Here is a 19523-nt window from a genome sequence, read left to right on the forward strand (position 1 = left end):
CCCTTCTGTCTGCTTGGAGTTATTTCTCTCTGTCTGCAGTATCCCAGGACTCACTTCTTGTGTGTTCACTTTCTTCTTATATTATCCCTTTGCTATTTGCTTTCTTCTTATCTCATATATGGAGCCTTCCACTTGGATCCATGTAGTTTTTATGTGGTATCACTAATCTGTCCTTTTCCCTTCATAGACCAGGGTCTCATCATTTCCTCTATCTCTTTCACCTCACTTGGCTTTCATGTTGTTGAGATTTATCTAGATGTAGCATCCTTTTCTATATCTTCACATTTCTCATTCCTCTCTATGTGGCCTTTAGGTTATTTCTCTAACCTTGGAGTTTTAGGTGGAAGCTGCTTGCTATCAGTTTTTTGTCACTTCTTTACTCTCTCACTTGGGGGGGGACACTTGTTCCTTAGCCTCTCTATATTTCCTGTTTATGCCCTTATACCACTTCTTGCTGTCCTCCTCCCACAGAGTTAGCCTTTGTTTACCCTGCTAGTGACCTCCTCTTTTTATACCCAGTCAGCTTGGATTGTATGGACACACTTCTTTTTTTCTTTGCTATCCTGTTCACTCACTTTACAACTGACCACCTCTCTTCAATTATCTTCATCCTTTTTACCATTGTTTTTCGTCCACCTTCTGATCCTCAGTATTTCTGCTTTTTTGAGAATACAATGTTAAATCTCTTGATTTTAAATTTCATAGAGATCATTTGCACCTCTCTGTGTTACTGTTTGCATCTCTTCATTGTCCCTGTGAACACTGGGAACTGGCTTTCCTTCATTGTACTTTTTCTCTGGATCACTTCTGATGATTCCCCAGTTTCAGATGAAAGTGTTTCTTCCTCTTCATAGTTTGTTTTCCTGGTCTTTTAATGAAGATTGTTCATGTCTTGGACATCTTTCTTCACATACTAATAGCCTCATTATCATGCTTTTTCCTTCAGTTTGCTTGCCACGATATGGCATACTGGTTTCAGGTTCTACCTTTTGGCATGACCTTTACTCTTTTATGTCTTTATTCAGGCCATAAAGTCTTACATTCTACAAATCCTTAGTCTCAGTCTTCATTTCCATTCCTTTCTAGACATTTGGCTACTTTTTGCTTATACTTGGTAAACCTCTTTTACAGCCACATCCTCTCTCCTCCAAGAAGATCTTTATGTGGGATAGCTGGCCTTATTTCTTTGGCTGCTTTTAACTCCAACTCTCTACATAATCTACCTCAAAAGATATATCTTTCTTCATTTCATCTACAAATCATGAAGTGTCTGATCACCTCAACATTTTTGGTACCCAATCCCGCAACTAAATCTGAATGCACTTAGCCTATATTAGTCTCCTTTTTTTTCTTCTGTATGTGCTTCCTGCTATCTGCTTTCCTCCAAGTCTTTGCAATGTTATGCAACACTTGTCAAATCCTGTTGGTAGCACTTTATTGGCCACCTTGTTTCAATTCAACCTTCTGTGTTACTCTTTCCTCCAGAAGTGTCGTGCTTCATCTTTGCACATGTTATTATTCATTCTTTACTCAATATGCTCTTTCTATTATTGTGTTGTTATTATTTTCTACCATTTGTTTCATCTTTTCACTCACTCTCTCTGTTCCCCAAAGTAGATGTAATTTTTAACATCACTGGTACATCAGCCACTCTCTGTTTCCAGCCTGCCCTTCTTTGCCCTTCATTCAAACTTCTTTATCAGGTTGTTTGACTAGCAATTGTCTTCACCATAGCAGGATATTGTCCATGCTTGTCAGCCACTTCCTTCTTTTTCATTGTGGTTTTGTTTTTTCTTTTCTTGTATTTCTGTCTTGTTCTGGTCCATCCTCCTTCTTTTTTCCTTATCTAGTTCATTTGCCTAAATGAGATCTTATGATTATTTACACTCTCACTTAGACCATATTTAAATTCTTGGCCACTTATTCATCTTTTCACCTTTTCTTGAAGGCCTTTTTTCTTCACCTTCTGATTTGAGGTCATCACCATTCTGATATACCTGCCTTATATGCCTCCTTTACTCTGTTTCACAAATTTTACTCCCACTTACTTCTTGAACTTTCTTCCTTCCCCTGCATATGAGCAGCTTGGTTGGGACATGGTTGTTTTTCCCATTTCTCTTTTGTGATTTTTCTATCCACAACTGTTGTTCCAACCCTGGTCATTTTTTGTCCTGTTTGGGTAATCTGGTGTTGATCAACACTCACAACTCCCTTTCAGGATGCTCTCAATCACCTATTTTTACCGTGCAATCCCTCTTCATCCAAGAATTTTTAGCTCACTACTCTACTCTCATTAGTTAGGTTCAGCACTTCATCTGGATCAGTTTTTCTTCCTTTATAGTTCACATTTCAGGCTCTATTATGTCACATCTCTTTAGAGTTACTCTTTAACTCACCTTGGTTTCACTGTTTTAGTGAGCTGTGAATGAGATATTACAAACATGGAGATAGTAAATTCTCAACACGCCATTTCATCGAGGCATCTTGTTCTGCTTTCAGTTTCCATTCTTCAGTATACTTTCTAATTTTAAGGAAGTATTTATTTATGTACCCACTTTTAATAATATTCTTATCTCCACTTCTGAACCCACCCACTACCTGATGTTGCCTCACCACGTTTATTTACTTTCTTAAATCTGTATAAAGTCAGAGACAATAGAAACTGTTAAGCTCATCTACCCTGATTCCTATGTGCCTACTGTTGAGATAAGGTTTTTCCACAAGGCCACTATTGTAGCATATATTTATTTATTTGTCTATGTCTATTTCACACTGTACCTTCCATGGGTTATCATGATAAAAGCCAACATAAGTAAAGTACCTGCTCACCTCCCTGTCTCACATACGCCAGCTTTTCAAAATAGGTTTTGTTTAACCAATTGCACTTTCTGCACTAAAAGACCTTTGAAATAGTTAGGTCTCATCAGGTCTTGGCTCTTCTCTGGAATCATTCCACCATAAACTGCCTCCATAAACTCTTTAAGTGGAGCATGGGAGATCCTTGTCATTTTCGATTTCTAGCCACTGGGGTGGTTAACTCAGACAACTCCTCTATGGTTGTGTTATCCCTCTTTAAAGAGTCTGAGTCAGCAGCACAATGCAGTGAGAATTCGAGAAAGGGTGTCCTTGCCAGTATAGTGCAGCTCATCCCCTGTTATATTGCATATTTGCTTATTTCTCAGTGGTTTTGAACAGCTGTGTCAGGCAAAGTGTTCTCCTCAAGAGGAAAAGAAGAGATCTTAATCTCTGTTCTTGTTTGTATGGTAAGTTATACAAAACACTTATCAAACCATGTGGCCAGATTATTGCCCTAACCACACTACACTTCTTGTCCCTCAAACTGCTCTTTACAAAATCTCACATTGGCTCATATTTTTCCTTCCCTTTCATATTTCCATTTGGGAAAAAGAGTATATTCTGATTGAGAAGAGTGCATTCTCCCATGAGTGTTGCATCTTTAGTAAGCCCCACTACTGGATGTTGTGATCCGTGGGTTTTCTAATTTGCACTAGCCCCTCCATCACATCAGTGTGAAATTATGGTTACTACATGCAGAGAGGTAAGTTTATCATTTAAAAATGTAACATTTTTCTTACCTGAAAATATATTTCAGATTGATGCTTACCTCTTTGCAAACATTCCCACCTTTCCTTCCCTCAACAGGTACACATTACTTTTGCCTTATATAAGAATGAAGTTAATTTTGAGGGCAGGTGTCTGTAAGGGTTTATTGTGCATGGATGTTGTATTGCTATCTTTTTGGTGCAGGAATATTGCTGCATAATCATTGCCTTAGGCACTAACACATTTCATGTCAAAATGTGATTTAGTTGAGAGATAGTTACAGATCAGTGGCATAGGCAAGTTCGCAGTGACTGACATACAAGAAATGGTTGCTGTGTGAAGAGGGGTAAGTATTTTTATAAAAATATTTTCAAGTAAGTAAAATGTTATCTCCAGATATTTTTAACCTAATTATTCTGGTTGTATCACTTTTGATGTGACCTTCAAAGAATTTATGAGCATTAATAGATAATCCAAATTTAAAGTGATTGTGTTAAGTCAACACTTTGTTTTGTCTCTCACTTACACTTTCTTAACCTTAAAATTACCAGTAAAGTACCTATGGGCTATATCAGCTTTTTATATATGCTATTCTAAACTATCTAGGCACTCAGTTGCTTATGGGTCTATAATTTTATTCATTACATGGCCTCGTATAACAAATGTCTCACACAAAAACATAGAAATAAAAATACCCTCAGTATTGCAATTAAGCACTAATATTGGTCAGTTTTTACCCCATGTATTTTAGTAAACAAAAACGTAAAATTGATATGATGCAATATGTAAACATCACTGATAGTGAACAGTATAAAAAGAAATCAGTAATTAGAAAATTAACCATAACTATAATAAAAAATGAAAAACTTTCTATAGCTCTGATGTAGTCGTACAACCGTAAACTTTTCTCAACTATTAAGTTTCACTAATACCCATAGAGAGAAAATATATTAACATTTGGATGTTTTGATTTATTTCTCTGGATTACACAAAATTTGGGTATTGTCATCCCTCATCTTGTAGTAATCCCTTGCAATATACCAGAGCATCTAGCTGTCTATTTTAAAAATACTGTTTATTTAAATAGAGCACATACTTTGTGTGAATTTGAAGTTTTAAATAGTTGTATGAGACCATACAATAAAGGTTGAGTAACATACAAAATAACTATATAAAAAAGTTGTTTGTTGATGCATCATTTTTATAATTAAAGTTTTGAAAATGTATGCTCTGTAGCATCTAAAGTTACTCTTTGTTTGTTATTTATATTTATGGTTTTCTCAAAATTTGCCCAAATATATAAAAGACTATCAGTGAAAAATACTAGATGATTTTATTAATGATATTTGTATATTATTATAAAATTTCAAAAAAAAAATTGTTTTCCATTTCTTATTAGTTATAATGAAATTTGCACGTTTCTGCAGGCCTGTTTTGCCATTTTTTCAACGTGTCCCTGTAGATATTCATTTAACAGAAGATCATCTAAGTCTTCTCAAATTTTTTTGTGAAGAAAAGGAAACTCAGAAAGGCCAAAAAGATGCAAGTCATCATTCATTTAGTACTCAAACTGATTATCGTGAAAGTGAAACTCAAACTGACCCATGGACTCCTGATTTTATTGTAAAACCAGGAAATAACAGTGAATTATTAACTCTTGCAACTTTGTCTTATGGTATGTATAAAAAAAATTAATCTTTAATATATTTGCAGTTTATAAATAACTTGAGTAAGTACAGAATGTTAGAAACTAGATCAAAAAGTCTGACTTATCTTAATATGTAATACTGAATCAGAAGGAAAAAAGACTAAAATCCATAAGTATATATAGTAAATCCCAAATTTTTCCAATGCCTTATGATAACTTCACATGAGGAATATTGCCATAATATAATTTTTTTATTTTTAAATACTTCTCAACAATACACATGTTTAATTCTTAAATTTTGAAAGGTCTTTTTATAAATGAAAATTTTTATCTGTTATAAAAGAGTAGTCATTGTTTTAACATTGAAACAATCATAGTATTCATTGTACATATAGCTAGTTTTATTGTTGATGTACAGTTACGGCAGAAAGTGCTACCCCTGCGTCCCGAGTAGTTTTTTGCTTATAACTTAAAAAGTATCACGATTAGGCTAACGTATAATATATTATAAATATTACACTAACACACATCTACATAAATTTTCATGTAAATTAAACAACAAATAAACTGTTTATAAACAAATAACCAAAAATAGGAGAAGCAAAAATTGTTAGTACAGTTCAGAACATGTGAAAAAAATGATATTCCAATAAACATTTTGTTTAGTTTGGCGAATAAACTACATTATACAATTCCAGAACTAGACATTTGGTTCATATTTATTGGAATTTAGCCAGCAAAAAATTTACTTCCGGAAATTTAGCGCCATCTCCGTCATTATCTGCTTGGTCATCATGGCAAACAGGAAACAACTGTCCAGTGATTTAAAAAACCGAATTATTGTAAAATACAAGTCACGTGTGTCTCTTTCTGGTATTGCTACACAACTTAATGTGCCAAAATTTACTGTTCAAAGCATAATTGCCAAGTTTAAGCATACAGGATCAACTGCTAACCTCCCTCGTTCCGGATGCCCACCAAAATTCCAGAGAGAACCAAAAGGAAGGTTCTCAGAGAAGTTAGTAGGAACCCTCGTTTAACACGTAATGACATACAGAAACTGGTAAGGGAAACTGGGGTTGAAGTAAGCATCTCTACAGTATAAAACATGTTATGCTCTTCTGGGTACAAAGCATGCCATCCTTGTAGAACTCCATACTTAAAGCCTGTTCATTTAGAAGCACGATTGAGGTATGCAAGAAAGCATGTAGATAAACCCTTTACCTATTGGAAGAATATTCTTTGGTCAGAATGATTAAAATCCAGCTTTTCGGCCACAATGATGTTTGCAATATTTTCCATAAGGGGGAATGAAATCTTCCAAAGAACACCATCCCTACACTTAAACATGAAGGTGGCTTGATCATGCTATGGGGTTCCTTCAGCTATTCTGGTGTAAGCAGCCTTCACCACATCAACAGAATCATGAAAAAAGAAGAGTACGTTGATATATTAGGCACTTATATCAAGAATGATGCTCAGAACCTGCAGCTTGGGCGTCATTGGATCTTCCAGCACAACAATGACTCTAAGCACACATCAAAACATGTGCAATTCTCGTTGCAGAGGAACCATATAAGCATTATGGAGTGGCCATCGCAGTCACCAAATCTCAACCTAATTGAAAATGTTTGGCATGAGTTGAAGACTAAGGTTCATCAGCTTCATCCGAAAAACTTGCAAGAGTTGGAGGCCTTCTGTAAAGAAGAATGGAAGAAAATGCCAGTTGAGTGTTGTTAAACGATCATGGAGGGCTATGAGGAGAGATTGCACCAAGTAATTCACCTGAAAGTCTACACAACTGACCATTAAAGTAGACGCACGAACACTTTCTGCCATTCCTATGTTTTGTTATTTGTTTATAAACAGTTTATTTGTCGTTCAGTTTACATAAAAATTTATGTAGATGTGTGTTAGTATAATATTTATAATGTACTCTACTTTCATTATCCTAATCATGATACTTTTTAACTTATGAGGAAAAAGCTACTCACGACTCAGGGGTTCGAACACTTTCTATCATAACTGTAAGTTTACTCATAAAACTTAATGGAATGAAGCTGGGAAAGTGTGATGTTATATGTATGTATATATACATTTTTCTCATAATTTCTTTTGTTCATCATGCATAATTCTCAATAGAGCTTTTAGGTAATAGATGTAATATAACAATCAAGTTTCAGTTACTTACTCAGTCTTATTAGCTGGTTCATATATATTATTTTTGCCTTATCTTCGTTTTGAAAGGATGTGGGTTACCAGCCGGAAAGTTTGAAGTAGAAATGATTGAACAAGCTAGAAAAAAACGTCTTTTGGAAGCCAGTTTACCTCCATTAACCTCAAACAAAGATCAGTGGGAGAAAAGACAAAAAATATTGGCTGAAATAGAATTCAGTGAATGGTCATTTAAAGAAAATGTAAGGTTAATTTTCTGTTCTGTGATGACACTAAAACATGGCTGTAGAGAAAGTTTTTGAGATAGAAGCAAGCTGTACAAATTGTCCAACTGTTAAAGGTGTTTTAAGTGATTTGTTATATTTTGTAAAACACCACTTTAGGTCTATCTGTGCTATCTTTTTTTTAATTTAGAAGTGATAGAATAGTGGGAAGGAGGCTAGTCAACACTACTAAGTCTTCAACTACTCTTTAATGACGAAAAGTGGGGTTTACTGTCACACTGTAATATGCCTGTTTAATATACATTAAACTCAGAGTATCATACATAGGTGGTTAGAAAGCTAAATATAAATGTACCTTTTGGAGTGAAAAGGGGTCACATGAACTGCTAAGCACTGTTAGAGATTGTCTTGATGACGAGAAACCCACTTGAAATAAAAATGCATCTTAGAACCCATACCAGCCATTCTGAGATATGTTTTTGTTTGAGATTTTGTTTAAATATTTCCCATTGTATTTAACAGATCAAAACTTACATAATATTAATATTTGATTTGTAAACTACATCCTGATGGGAAGTATGTTAATATACATTGATATTAAAGTAGTTTAATTAAATTTTTAATGTAGCTCTGTAACAGGTTGTGACATGCACACCTTTACCAACCCATGAAAATAGGGTTAAAATAAGAAGTAATACAAAAATCAATTAAAATAACCAATTACAGAAGACAATGAAGAATAAAAGAAAGAAATTTAACAATTGAATATCATAATATTAGAAACATAAAGAAGATAGAGAACCAAATGCAGGAAAGTAGTATTTTCAGGTTAAATTGATTTTCAACAAATTGACAAGATAGATCTACTGAATAACTGGAAATTTAATCAGGATATTTATCACAAAATAGTTCTGAGTAACTACATTTGTGAGAAAGAAATAAAGAGACAATGAGCAATCTTTATTATTCACAAACATAGCATTTGTACTTGCTTGATATTACAGATGGTCACTTTTACTGGAGAGCTAAATTCAAAGATGCTTTCTGTTTCAAGGCTTGTTTGAGGTTGACTATACCTTACATAACATCAACCTTACTCAGAGCAACCAGTACTATGTATGGTTATACCATTTATAAACAAGTTGTGGCTTTGCAGCTACTTGCTGCAGACCAAGTATTAAGTCTGGGAGACAACACAAAACAGTAAGTAGCTAAATCTATTGCAACTTAATGACTTTCTTGGCCACACTGTACATGAAGAGTGCATATACACCTGAATAACTGACAAATTATTAAAATGTTTAATCAAAGAAGGAAGACAGAAGATTTATGGTATGATTGCATATGACAGAAAGAAAATAGAGAAATAAGAATGAATAAAAGTTGAATATCTAAGACAGTGTGAAAACATGGGAAGTAAAGTTTTCCCATCTATGAGTAGCTCATCTATGAGCTACTTAAAATTATAAACATTGATACATCTATTGAAAAAAATCAAATGTATGTAAATAACATATATTAGAAAAAGAAAAGAAAGGGAATATAGGCTATGAAATTATATAGATATGTTTATATAAAATTTAATATTTAACTTAAATTTGCTTGGGAAAGTTTATCAAGAGTATTAACTAAATGATGTTCTTTGCAATACAAAATGCTGTTTTCAGCAAGTGCAGGGTAGGTTTGGCATTTTTAAACCAGATTTATTATCTTTAATATCTGTGTCTTGATTATTATGTATGTACTTTCTTTAAGTCATTCAACACCAGTAGCTTTCTGTTCATTTTCAACTAAAATTTACTTTCACTTTCCCTCATTGAATACAGTTTCTTTATTTAATTTATTTTTCTTTCCTTAAATACAATTTATGTTAGTCTGCTTTGCAGGTAAAGTGATTACCCAGTGTGTGAATCCTTTGTTATCAGTTTTAAAAAAGTGTTTCTATATCTTATTTGTGTCTTCCATTCTACTTTAATTAAATCTTTTTAGTTACTAGATCTGCAATCCTCTCATTGTTTCAAAGATCAGGAACCATGTGTTTGATTTATCCTAGAAAGTGATACTTCAGTAGATAGTTTTTGTTTTCTTTTACTTATGGATAAATGTTACTAATTGCTTAAATACATGGTAATGGAGAACGTTACTGGCTTTTCTGTGATAGTCACATTAATATACTATTCAGTAATCTGTTGAGATTTGTAAATGAAAGCATATCTTGATGATATAAATTGTTGTAGATAAATATTTAAAAGCTGTGAGTATTCATTAGAGTGAAAGAAAATGACAGAAATGAAAATCTGTATGTTATTAATGAGCATGAATAGTCACTTTGTGGCTGTGAATGGTGATATATATGTAAGTAATTGAAAAGTGAGTGCAAGAAAATAGCTAACCAATATTTGAACAAGAAAGAATCTTCAATAGCTGAGGCAGTTGTTGTGCACCAGCAATACCAAGCATGAGGTGTGCATATACCTGGTTTGATTTTATTACCCATAAATATCTCTCCAACCTCACCTCAAATTGAAATTATTTCAGGCACAATTAGAGTAAATTAATGTATGAGACCTTAGGCACAGTCAAATAGATTAGTTGAAAAGGTTTGACCTTCTTTAAGTTCAAAACTTAAATTATATCTCATATTGATCAAGAAATGACAGATCTATGAGCAAAACGTTTGTACTTGAAAAAAAAAGAAAAGCTCAGAGCCTTTCTATGAGCTGCTGTGGCTAAAATAGTAAACTGCAGAAGAATACCAAATTATTTTGTCTTTCATATAAATGCACCAACAATGTCACCAAGTTGCCTGTTTTACAGATAATGAATATGCTCAGTATACAATATAATCAACAAATGAACTGTCTTATAAGCATCAATTTTACTACTCATTAGATTAATTCTACTCTCGATTAATTTTTAATTCTTACTCCTATTTGTCCTGCTTCCACAACAGTGTTTTTAAAAGTAGCAAGGTATATGCAATTTAACAAATGTTACTTCTTAACTTACTTTGTATCATTGTTTTTCAAATTTCCATACACATTGTAATTTTTAGCTATAATAATTAAGCTCTGTTTAATAAAAGGTCCAAGGTGCAGAATCTCAATCAAATACTATTGTTTTGTATTGGTTTATACTCATTTAGTTGATTTTTGTATTTACTAGAAATTTATAGACTCAGGAAGAAAGGGGATAAATATCGATTTGACTAATGTTTTCATTCATTGCCTTTTATTGTAGAAAATTGAAAGACTTCAACAAAAACTGCTTGAAAAAACTGTAATTGATAAAAATAGCAAATCAAAAAAAGAAAATGAAGACAGGCTTCAAAGTTTATGGAACAAGAAACAAGAGGAAAAAGATAAAACTATAAAGAAACTTGAGGCTAAACATAACAGAGGTGATATGTTTTATTTTAATGATAAGTCAGAACTCAATCATAACTTTGAATTCTTAGCATTTCATGTGAAATACGGAATGCCTTGAGCTATATATATTGTAAGTTTATGCCCATAGAAAGTAAAATTTTAAATTTCTTTATAAATACCACTTTTGATCAAAGCAAATTGTTTTTATGTAATGAATAGCATTGCTTATGTTTAATACAAGTTTATAAATATTCTAGATAACTTAGTACATTTCGGAGCACAACCCTAGGGCAAACTTTCTTTGTCTTAACATATTTAATACCTATAGTGATTCCATCATTCACCCTTTTTTTATATTTCTCACTCTCTTGTCTGTCTTTTTAGATTTCTTGCTCAGTTTCTAATAGCAGGCTTCAACTTCCCCTGGATTATTCTGTATTGATATATATATATATCTTTATTCTACTTTTTACCCATGATATTAATCTCCACTTCTCTTCCCCTCCTTCTTTAATCTTTTCTCTTGTTTCCTGTACTGTTTCTACTCTCATCTACATCTAATGTCTTGTGGAGACTGTGTTCATCACTATTTCCAACAATTATTTAACTCAGTATTGGCTGGGATCACACCCTTCCAATTTGCCTGTGAGTCTGTGGAACATCTTCATTGGTCCAATTCTTCATGGGTTAGTTTCTTCTTCAGCCATGTACCCAGTGCTATGAACCAAGTTGCAGACTGCTCCACTGGCCATACCACATTCTACCTACAGAATGGTCTCTTCTCCCTCAGTTTTTCCATTGGAGGTGCCCTCTCTCTCTTGGGGTCTCTACTCAGTGTTGCCTTGCCAACTCTCCCAGTTTCATGTTTGCTCTGTTCTCATCATTTGTTCTCTATCCCTCAACCTTGGCTGTCCCTATTTTCTGCCAGGTCTTGTTTTACACTTGTTATAATTCTCATCTACCTTTTCATCCTTTACTTTGGGTCAAGGCATTGACGTGAGACACTCTTTGTCACATCCTTTGATGGCACTTCTCTGGCTGGCTTAACATTGGTTCCCTCTTCTATACTACCTGAAAATCTAACCCTTTCTTCCCTTACCAATTATACACCCTTATTTCTTCAACATCTCCTTTCCAACAAGGGATCTTGTCCTTTCACATTCACGTTTGGATTTGTACATTCCACTGTCTATAAAACTAGTCTTTTCATTCTAGTTATATTTTCCTTTCTCATTCTGGGCACCCTGCTTGCTGCTCCATCTACCTACAAAAAGGGTAGGTTTTTGTAGTATGTGCTCACTATACGTAGTGATACATAGTGAATATCAGAAAAGCTTTTGATGTTGATCAACCTTTTGCTTACTTTCTCTTGACCATCCTACCTTCAATATCTCCCTTCCTTTTACATGGCTGTACAGTAGCATTCAGCTGTATCCAGCATTGCTCGTTATTAGGTGGTCTTATCTTCAAAACTTTGCCTTTCTCAATACTACTAAACGTTTTCTCTAACTTACGCTAGTCCTTTCTTAGCTACAGACACACTCTCCTTGTTCCCATACATTAATGGGACCCCAGAGTCATCCTGCATACTTTCACCCATACCTCTTTGAGTCATGAACGACCTACAACTTATTCTACTTTCTCCTTAAACATGTTCCTCATATATTTCACCTGTAGTTACCATCTTTCATATCTTTATGATAATGATGCAGCCCTTTTCCATCAGCTTTATATTCTTATATCTCTGGACTGATTCTTCCTCCTTTTAGTCTTCAGCTACATGGGGAAAAGGCCACTCCCTTTTTTCTCTCTCTCTCCCTGCTATTTCATTATTCTATGATAATTTATACCTAGATAAACTTTGTGTCCTGTTCATGCTGTTTGTTGCTTCTTAGCTTATACCTCACTTTTTTTTTTCAACTCTACTTTCCTTGAGTTTCCTTTTTCTTTAAAGTCGAATCTCTTTCTACCCTTCTAAGTAGGACCCACTAATTTCTATTAATCTACTCCTAATAGCATGTCATTGTTCACAGATAGTCCACATGAGATTTGTCATCTATCTCTTATTCCTTCCCAACTTATTTCCAATAGCTGCTGAAGAGATCCTTCAAGCTAGCATGTGAACTATCTCACATAACTTCATCACGTACACACTTCACCATCTGACTGTTTTAACTCCTGAATGTTACTGCCTGTCTCTATTTGCCATCCTGCAGTATACCCACTATCTTTAAACAGATGTGTCCATTCTTCTAATTATAGCATTTGCTTACAGTATCCCACCACGTGACACCAGGATACACTTATTTCCCAAAATTCTGCACAGAGCCAGAATAATGGAAATCACTCATACCATCCACCCTGGCTCCATATATGCCCACTGTTGAGATAGGGCCTGCTGCAAGACCACTTGAAGCATTCTCATAGTATATTCTGATGTCTGACTGTTATTTGATCTAGACCATACCTATTCTATGGACTATTGTGGAAAAAGAAAGCATCAGGAGTGGGTTTCCTGCTTTACTGATCCCTCCCTACTTTTTCTTTGAGCAGAGCACACAGGAAACCCTTAGTATTTACTAGTTCTTAGCTACTGGAGTAATGAACCATGGAGAGCACCCACTGACTGAAAACCACTGTTTTTATAATAAGGGGTGACAATCAGTGGGAAGTGGGACAGTGGTGGCATTGTCAGTGTAGTGTAGGTCACCCCCCTCATATAATTATACCTACAAAATTCCACAAGTATATCATACAATACTGTACCCTCCTCCTTCAGTTGTGTCTGTTCAGTTGAGTTGGGGTGAGTACATACTAACAATACTATACCATACCCTCCTTCTCTGGTTGTGTCTGTTCAGTTGAGTTGGGATGAGCACATACTAACAATACTATACCATACCCTCCTTCTCTGGTTGTGTCTGTTCAGTTGAGTTGACGTGAGCACATACTAACAATGCTATACTCTACCCTCCTTCTCTGGTTGTGTCTGTTTGGTTGAGTTGAGGTGAGATGAGAATACACGACTATTCATGTCCTCCTCCTTCACTCATGTCTATTTAGTTGAATTGAGATACTAACAAATCATATCCTTCTCATGCAGAGGATGACTATCCAATCATATCATGGCACACACTCTTGATATCACACACTTACTTTATGACTTGAATTCTGTGCCTTCCTCCCACAGCTGATGTTAGTCCAAGAGTCTCACAGTAGATTTGAGGTGAGCTGACACTAATTTCTGTGCACTCCTTCCTCATGTGGTGTCAGTCTAATAATGTTCAAGTTGAGGTGTGCACTACGTATAGTCCGAATGTGCCCCAACTTGTGTGAAGTACTCAAACACTCATGATCTTATTCCACCTATATCTGCAACACATAAAGCTCACTTTCCTCTTCCTTCTATTCTCTGTAAAGAGTGTACCGTGGAAGAAATGAGGTACATGTTTTCCATGAGTGTGCTCCTATTTGCCATTGGGTTTCCTTTGAGCATTGAGCACTTCCTGAAGGGAGCTTATCTAAGTAAATTTTGCACTTATCCCCTCAACCACTTCAATGTGGGATTCTAGCTTTTATGTTTCTAGAGAAGTTTGCATTTTCCTTATCAGAAAATGTATTTGTGATAGATACTGCCTCTTCATACATTTCCCACCCTCCATCTTACTTCTGGTGCATTTTAGACTTGCCTTGTCAAGAATGAAAATTCACAAATGCACAAACATAGAGATATTTCTCCAGGGATTTTGTCTTTTTCCTATTGGTAAATGACTTTTGCTGCATAATAACATCATTATGCAGCAACACAACTCACAAGAAACCTTGTGATTAGGTGGGAGTTGTTTAAAGACTAATGGCATATAGATCTCTAAGGCAGATACATGTTTGGAGATGAATATCTATTGGAAATGCATTTTCAGGTTAGGAAAATGTTAACTTTAAGAATTCAAAATTATGCTACACTAACAAGTAATTGAAATATTAGAAACTTACAACTATATTACTAAATATTTTTTTTATAATTCTTTGAGTATGATTTTTCAGCAAATTCAAGTGAATAAAGAAAAGCATAAACCAAACTGTGAAACACTAGGATCCTTTACAAAGTTGACTGACTTCTGTGTTTATCATTTTAGAAATTTTATGGTAGCATTACTGATATTTTGTACTGTTAAGTCACAGTAAAAGTATATATTGCCATATCTGTCAATTTTATATTAAACTATGTGACAAATGTTTTAGTTTTTCTTGTTCCTGGGTAGAAAGTGTTATTTCCCAATTGCTTATGCCTAAAGTGAATAGAAAAGACCTATTTTTCTCTTCAAACTTTGCTTTTGTGACCTGGGTAGTGAAAATTTCAAATTTACCCATTTTTCAGAACATTCCAGGTATATATGGTCCTGAGTAGCTGATAAAGAATTTTCTCAAACTTACAAGAATTTTCAAGAACCTTTTATAATTTTCTAGAACTTTCCATAGTAATATATATATACAGGGGCTCACCACTCACCACTTTGGTTTAATTCTAGCTGCCTAAGTGAACACGTAGACCTATCTGATTTTATCAGAGATGGCATCAAGAAGCTGCAAGCATTCTCCAGACACACTTTGCTATGTATGTGGCCAATTTATCAAGACAAGAACGAAAAAGTACTCTGTGACAGCATCTGCTAATATGTGTGAAGCCTACAAGGCATATTTTGGCATACCTGTCAGGGATCAAGACAAACCTTGGGCACCTCATTTTACCTGCGAGCATTGCAAAAAAGCTCTAGAAGGTAAGACAGACAATTTTTGCTTTCTTGAATAGAAAGATTTTATATTATACAAATTTGAGATTTCTTAAAATTTAAATATCTTTCAGTGCACCTCAAAGAGGAATACAACAATGTCAAGACCTTGCTAGAAGCCTTGAAGTATGATGAGTATGGCTGGGAGGTTATTGGAGACTTCAAAATAGTGGCATTCCTGATGAGTCTCCAAGTTTTTTTATTATCTTTGCCTTTGAGACAGCAGGGACAATGCAGCACACTACAACAGAAAGCACTGACCACAACAGACTGAGCTCTCTGTGGGGAGGCACAGTGTCAAGTGTGAGCCACTAGTGGACCTCCAGAAGGTGTTGTTCCCACCATAGCACATAAAATTGGGTTTTATGAAACAATTGTCACAGCTCTTGATAAGGAGTCTGTAGCCTTCAAGTACCTTTGAGACTTCTTCCCTAAGCTGTATGAGGCAAAGGTCAAAGCTGGTGTCTTCATTGGCCCACAAATAAAGAAGATCCTGGAGTGCACAGAATTCCCCAAGAAGCTCATTAGGAAGGAAGAAGAAGCTTGGGGCAGCTTTGTTGCAGTGGTTCAGGGCTTCTTGGGCAATCACAAGGTCGAAAATTATATGGAACTGGTTCAGGCTCTGGTGAAGAATACAGCAAAATGGGCTGCAGGATGTACCTGAATGTCCACATCCTTGACACTCATCTTGGTAAATTCAAGAAGAACATGGGAACATATTCAGAGGAGCAAGGCAAGTGCTTCCACCAAGATATACTGGACTTTGAACACCACTACCAAGGAGCGTATAATGAAGACATGATGGGAGACTATATTTGGGGGCTGATTCATGAAAGTTATGTACATTACAGTCTCAAATCTCAAAAAACTACTCACTTCTAAACATTTTTTTTCATTTTTGTTTAACTTTAGTATAAATACATATAAATCTTGATTCATATTTTGTTTTATTCAGACCTTATGTAAATGAAAATGTGCATATTTGCCCATTTTTACATGGAAAATAAGTTAATTTCTAAATTTCATTATCCAGGTCACAAAAGCAAAGTTTGATGGGAATAATGGCCATTTTCTGTACTTTTACAACATAAGCAAGTAAGAAATAACATATACTATTCAAGAACAAAATTTGTGTGACATAGTGTTATCTGTAATAACTATTCTCATTATAAATTCAAAGAATATGAAACCTTCAACTCATGTTAACTTCTATAAGTTTCTGTATTATTCCAGAAGGGTATGACAGAGAAACAGAGTCAACCAAGTATAAAACTTTACAGAGCATTAAATGTGGAATGTATAATTTTTTTTAGACCAGAGGACTTGTGCAAATTTATTACCCTTTCACATCCTTTTCACAAGGATGCCAACTGAGTACATTCAGAATACCTAAACAAAAATTATGTAAAGTTGTAATTAGTAGTTTGTTTTAGCTACTGCAGAAGTATATATATCTGTTTAGATTATCTGTGCCATACAGATAAAGGATCTGTTACAGAAATGAGTTATCTTCATCATTTTCAGTGTGTATTCATGGGTCCATATCTATTTATATACCACTTTAGTTCTATGTGTATAGTAGTAACCTACACATGATGCACAAATAAATTCAAGTTTTAAACCACATGCGACATTGGCAAATGTGAAATTATTTGTTTATTATTACTTAGTGTCATGCTGAATTCATATTTTGTCTCATCATTTTAATGTAAGACAAGACTTACATGTGATATTCAGTTAGCTTTGTTTGGATAATGATGCTACAGTATATGTATAAGACTATATTTTCATCTTTATCAAAAGTTGCAGAACATATTTTTTTAGGAAGTGCATCATGTTTTTTTACTGTTTTTCTAGATTATTTGTTTGTGTTCTGTTGAGCATAAAGCTACACAATGGACTGTCTGTGCTGTGCCTGCCACAGGTATTGAAACCAAGTTTTTAGTGTAATAAGTCTTCAGACTTACTGCTGAGCCACTGGAGAGCATTTTCTCTAGATAAACTATACTCTCACATATAGAATTATATTTTATCTTCAGTAACTTCAGTGCTAATATTACATAAGTTTAAAAATTTATGTAGTATACTATATCTTTAAATAGCTTCATATCATGTTGTTTTGTAAGAAGAATTAGTTTTATAGCTAACTAAGAAATATGAATTCATTGTGCTGAAAGTGATATTAATGTACAAGATATGTTTAAGTAATGGAACTGTAATACAAAAAATGGCATTTTATTACTAAAATTTACTTGAATTTTATAAGAATGATATTCCAGAATAATGATTTTGTACTGTTGCTCAACACCAAAATGTCAATGGTAACAATCTTCTACAGCTGATGAAAAGATGGCAGGTTAGGTCTTAAACAACAAATTTTAAACTTTCCTTGGGGCTTGGCGTGACCAAGTAGTTAAGGAGCTTGACTCACAATCTGTGGGTTGTAGGTTTGAATCCCCATACCAAGAAACATACTCGTTTTTTTAGTAGTGAGGGCATTATAAAGTGACAGTCAATTACACTATTCTTTGGGAAAAAATAACCCAAGAGTTGGCAGTGGGTTGTAATGATTAGCTGCCTTCCCTCTGGTCTTTCATTGCTAATTAAGGGATGGCTAGCACAGGTAATCATTGTGTAGCTTTGCACAAAATTCATAACAAACCAAACTTTTCTTTGGTTCTCCACTGTATTGGCACATTGGCTTTCAAACACACCAAAAGTAAAAAAAAATGCACTGAAATAACATTAAGGGTCTTGAGAGAAATGTGTTTCAATAGAATTACTGTAATACCAGTTCTTTTTCATGAAAATGCTCCTTTATTTCCAGATATGCATGGTTGGAAGCTTCAGAATTTTTTATTTATGAGTCTTCATTAATTTTAAATCATTATTTATTACCTAAGTTTGCTAACAAAAAAAGTCTTCATTCATCACAATGTCTTCTTTTTTTTATTTAAGGCTGAGGGCTCTCTTTTGTAACAGTAGTCTTTACTTTGTAAAGAGTGTTTGTCCTTATTGGCTTAGGATGTTTCAAAACAAGTGTTGTTATCTTGTACACTGCTGTGAAACTTTTTTTTCTTGCTTTCATGAAGAATGTTGAAGGTTTCTTTTTTCCAAAATGTTGGGTTTTGAGACTCTACGTTATTTAACAGTGTTCCTCTACAAGTACCATTCTTTGTGTGTGTGTATTTCCCATCCAACAATAGTTTGCACTTATTTGCATTTACACTGTTGACAAGTTATTATCATAACCAAAGTATATAAATTCTAAATATATTACTTATGTACCACACCTCACACCAATACATTAGCACATGTAGTACTTATTCATATGAAATGAAATTAACTTAACCTTATGTGTAAGTGTAACACTAATTTAGTTAAGATTAATTTATGTGTGACTTATATGAAAGTAGTGGTATAGTGATATACATGGTACCAGAAAGCACATTTATACCCATGGTAGTTAGTAGTGGGACCTGGAATCTACTTGCGTGTAATGAAAATATTATGAAATAAATATTTTCTGTGATACAAGTATAGTACTGTTTTCAAAAATAAAAAAAGTTAGCCAACTTAACCGTAACATCTTAGTTAAAGTTTTGCAAATGTTATAGTGTGCTATTATAAATAAATGTATTATTAGATTAGGCAGACTTTTTTAATTATATTTTAAATCATCTCTTGTAGATGAAACTGTTAAATTTTTATTGTCATAATTATAAATATTTGTATGCACATGTTTTCATATTGT

The 19523-nt window shown here is 34.2% G+C and overlaps 1 protein-coding gene across 2 annotated transcripts in view; it reads left to right on the forward strand.

Annotated features, from left to right (window-relative positions):
* The window catches only part of LOC143237831 (cilia- and flagella-associated protein 91-like), a 31534-nt gene extending 12015 nt beyond the window's left edge, over positions 1 to 19519 (forward strand). Inside the window, exons 5-9 of one of the 2 annotated variants that reach the window (XR_013020283.1) lie at positions 4992 to 5239; positions 7460 to 7629; positions 10852 to 11011; positions 15509 to 15757; positions 15844 to 19519. Coding sequence is in view for 1 of the 2 variants with exons in the window: in XM_076477472.1 (XP_076333587.1) it covers positions 4992 to 5239; positions 7460 to 7629; positions 10852 to 11011; positions 15509 to 15516 (586 nt within the window). In the remaining variant the exon portion in view is untranslated. Of the gene's footprint in view, positions 1 to 4991; positions 5240 to 7459; positions 7630 to 10851; positions 11012 to 15508 lie in introns of both variants that reach the window. The other variant, XM_076477472.1, reaches the window with a different exon arrangement.
* Positions 19520 to 19523: the final 4 nt, after the last annotated feature.

Source organism: Tachypleus tridentatus, chromosome 13, assembly GCF_004210375.1.
Source record: "Tachypleus tridentatus isolate NWPU-2018 chromosome 13, ASM421037v1, whole genome shotgun sequence".
Taxonomy (NCBI): domain Eukaryota; kingdom Metazoa; phylum Arthropoda; class Merostomata; order Xiphosura; family Limulidae; genus Tachypleus; species Tachypleus tridentatus.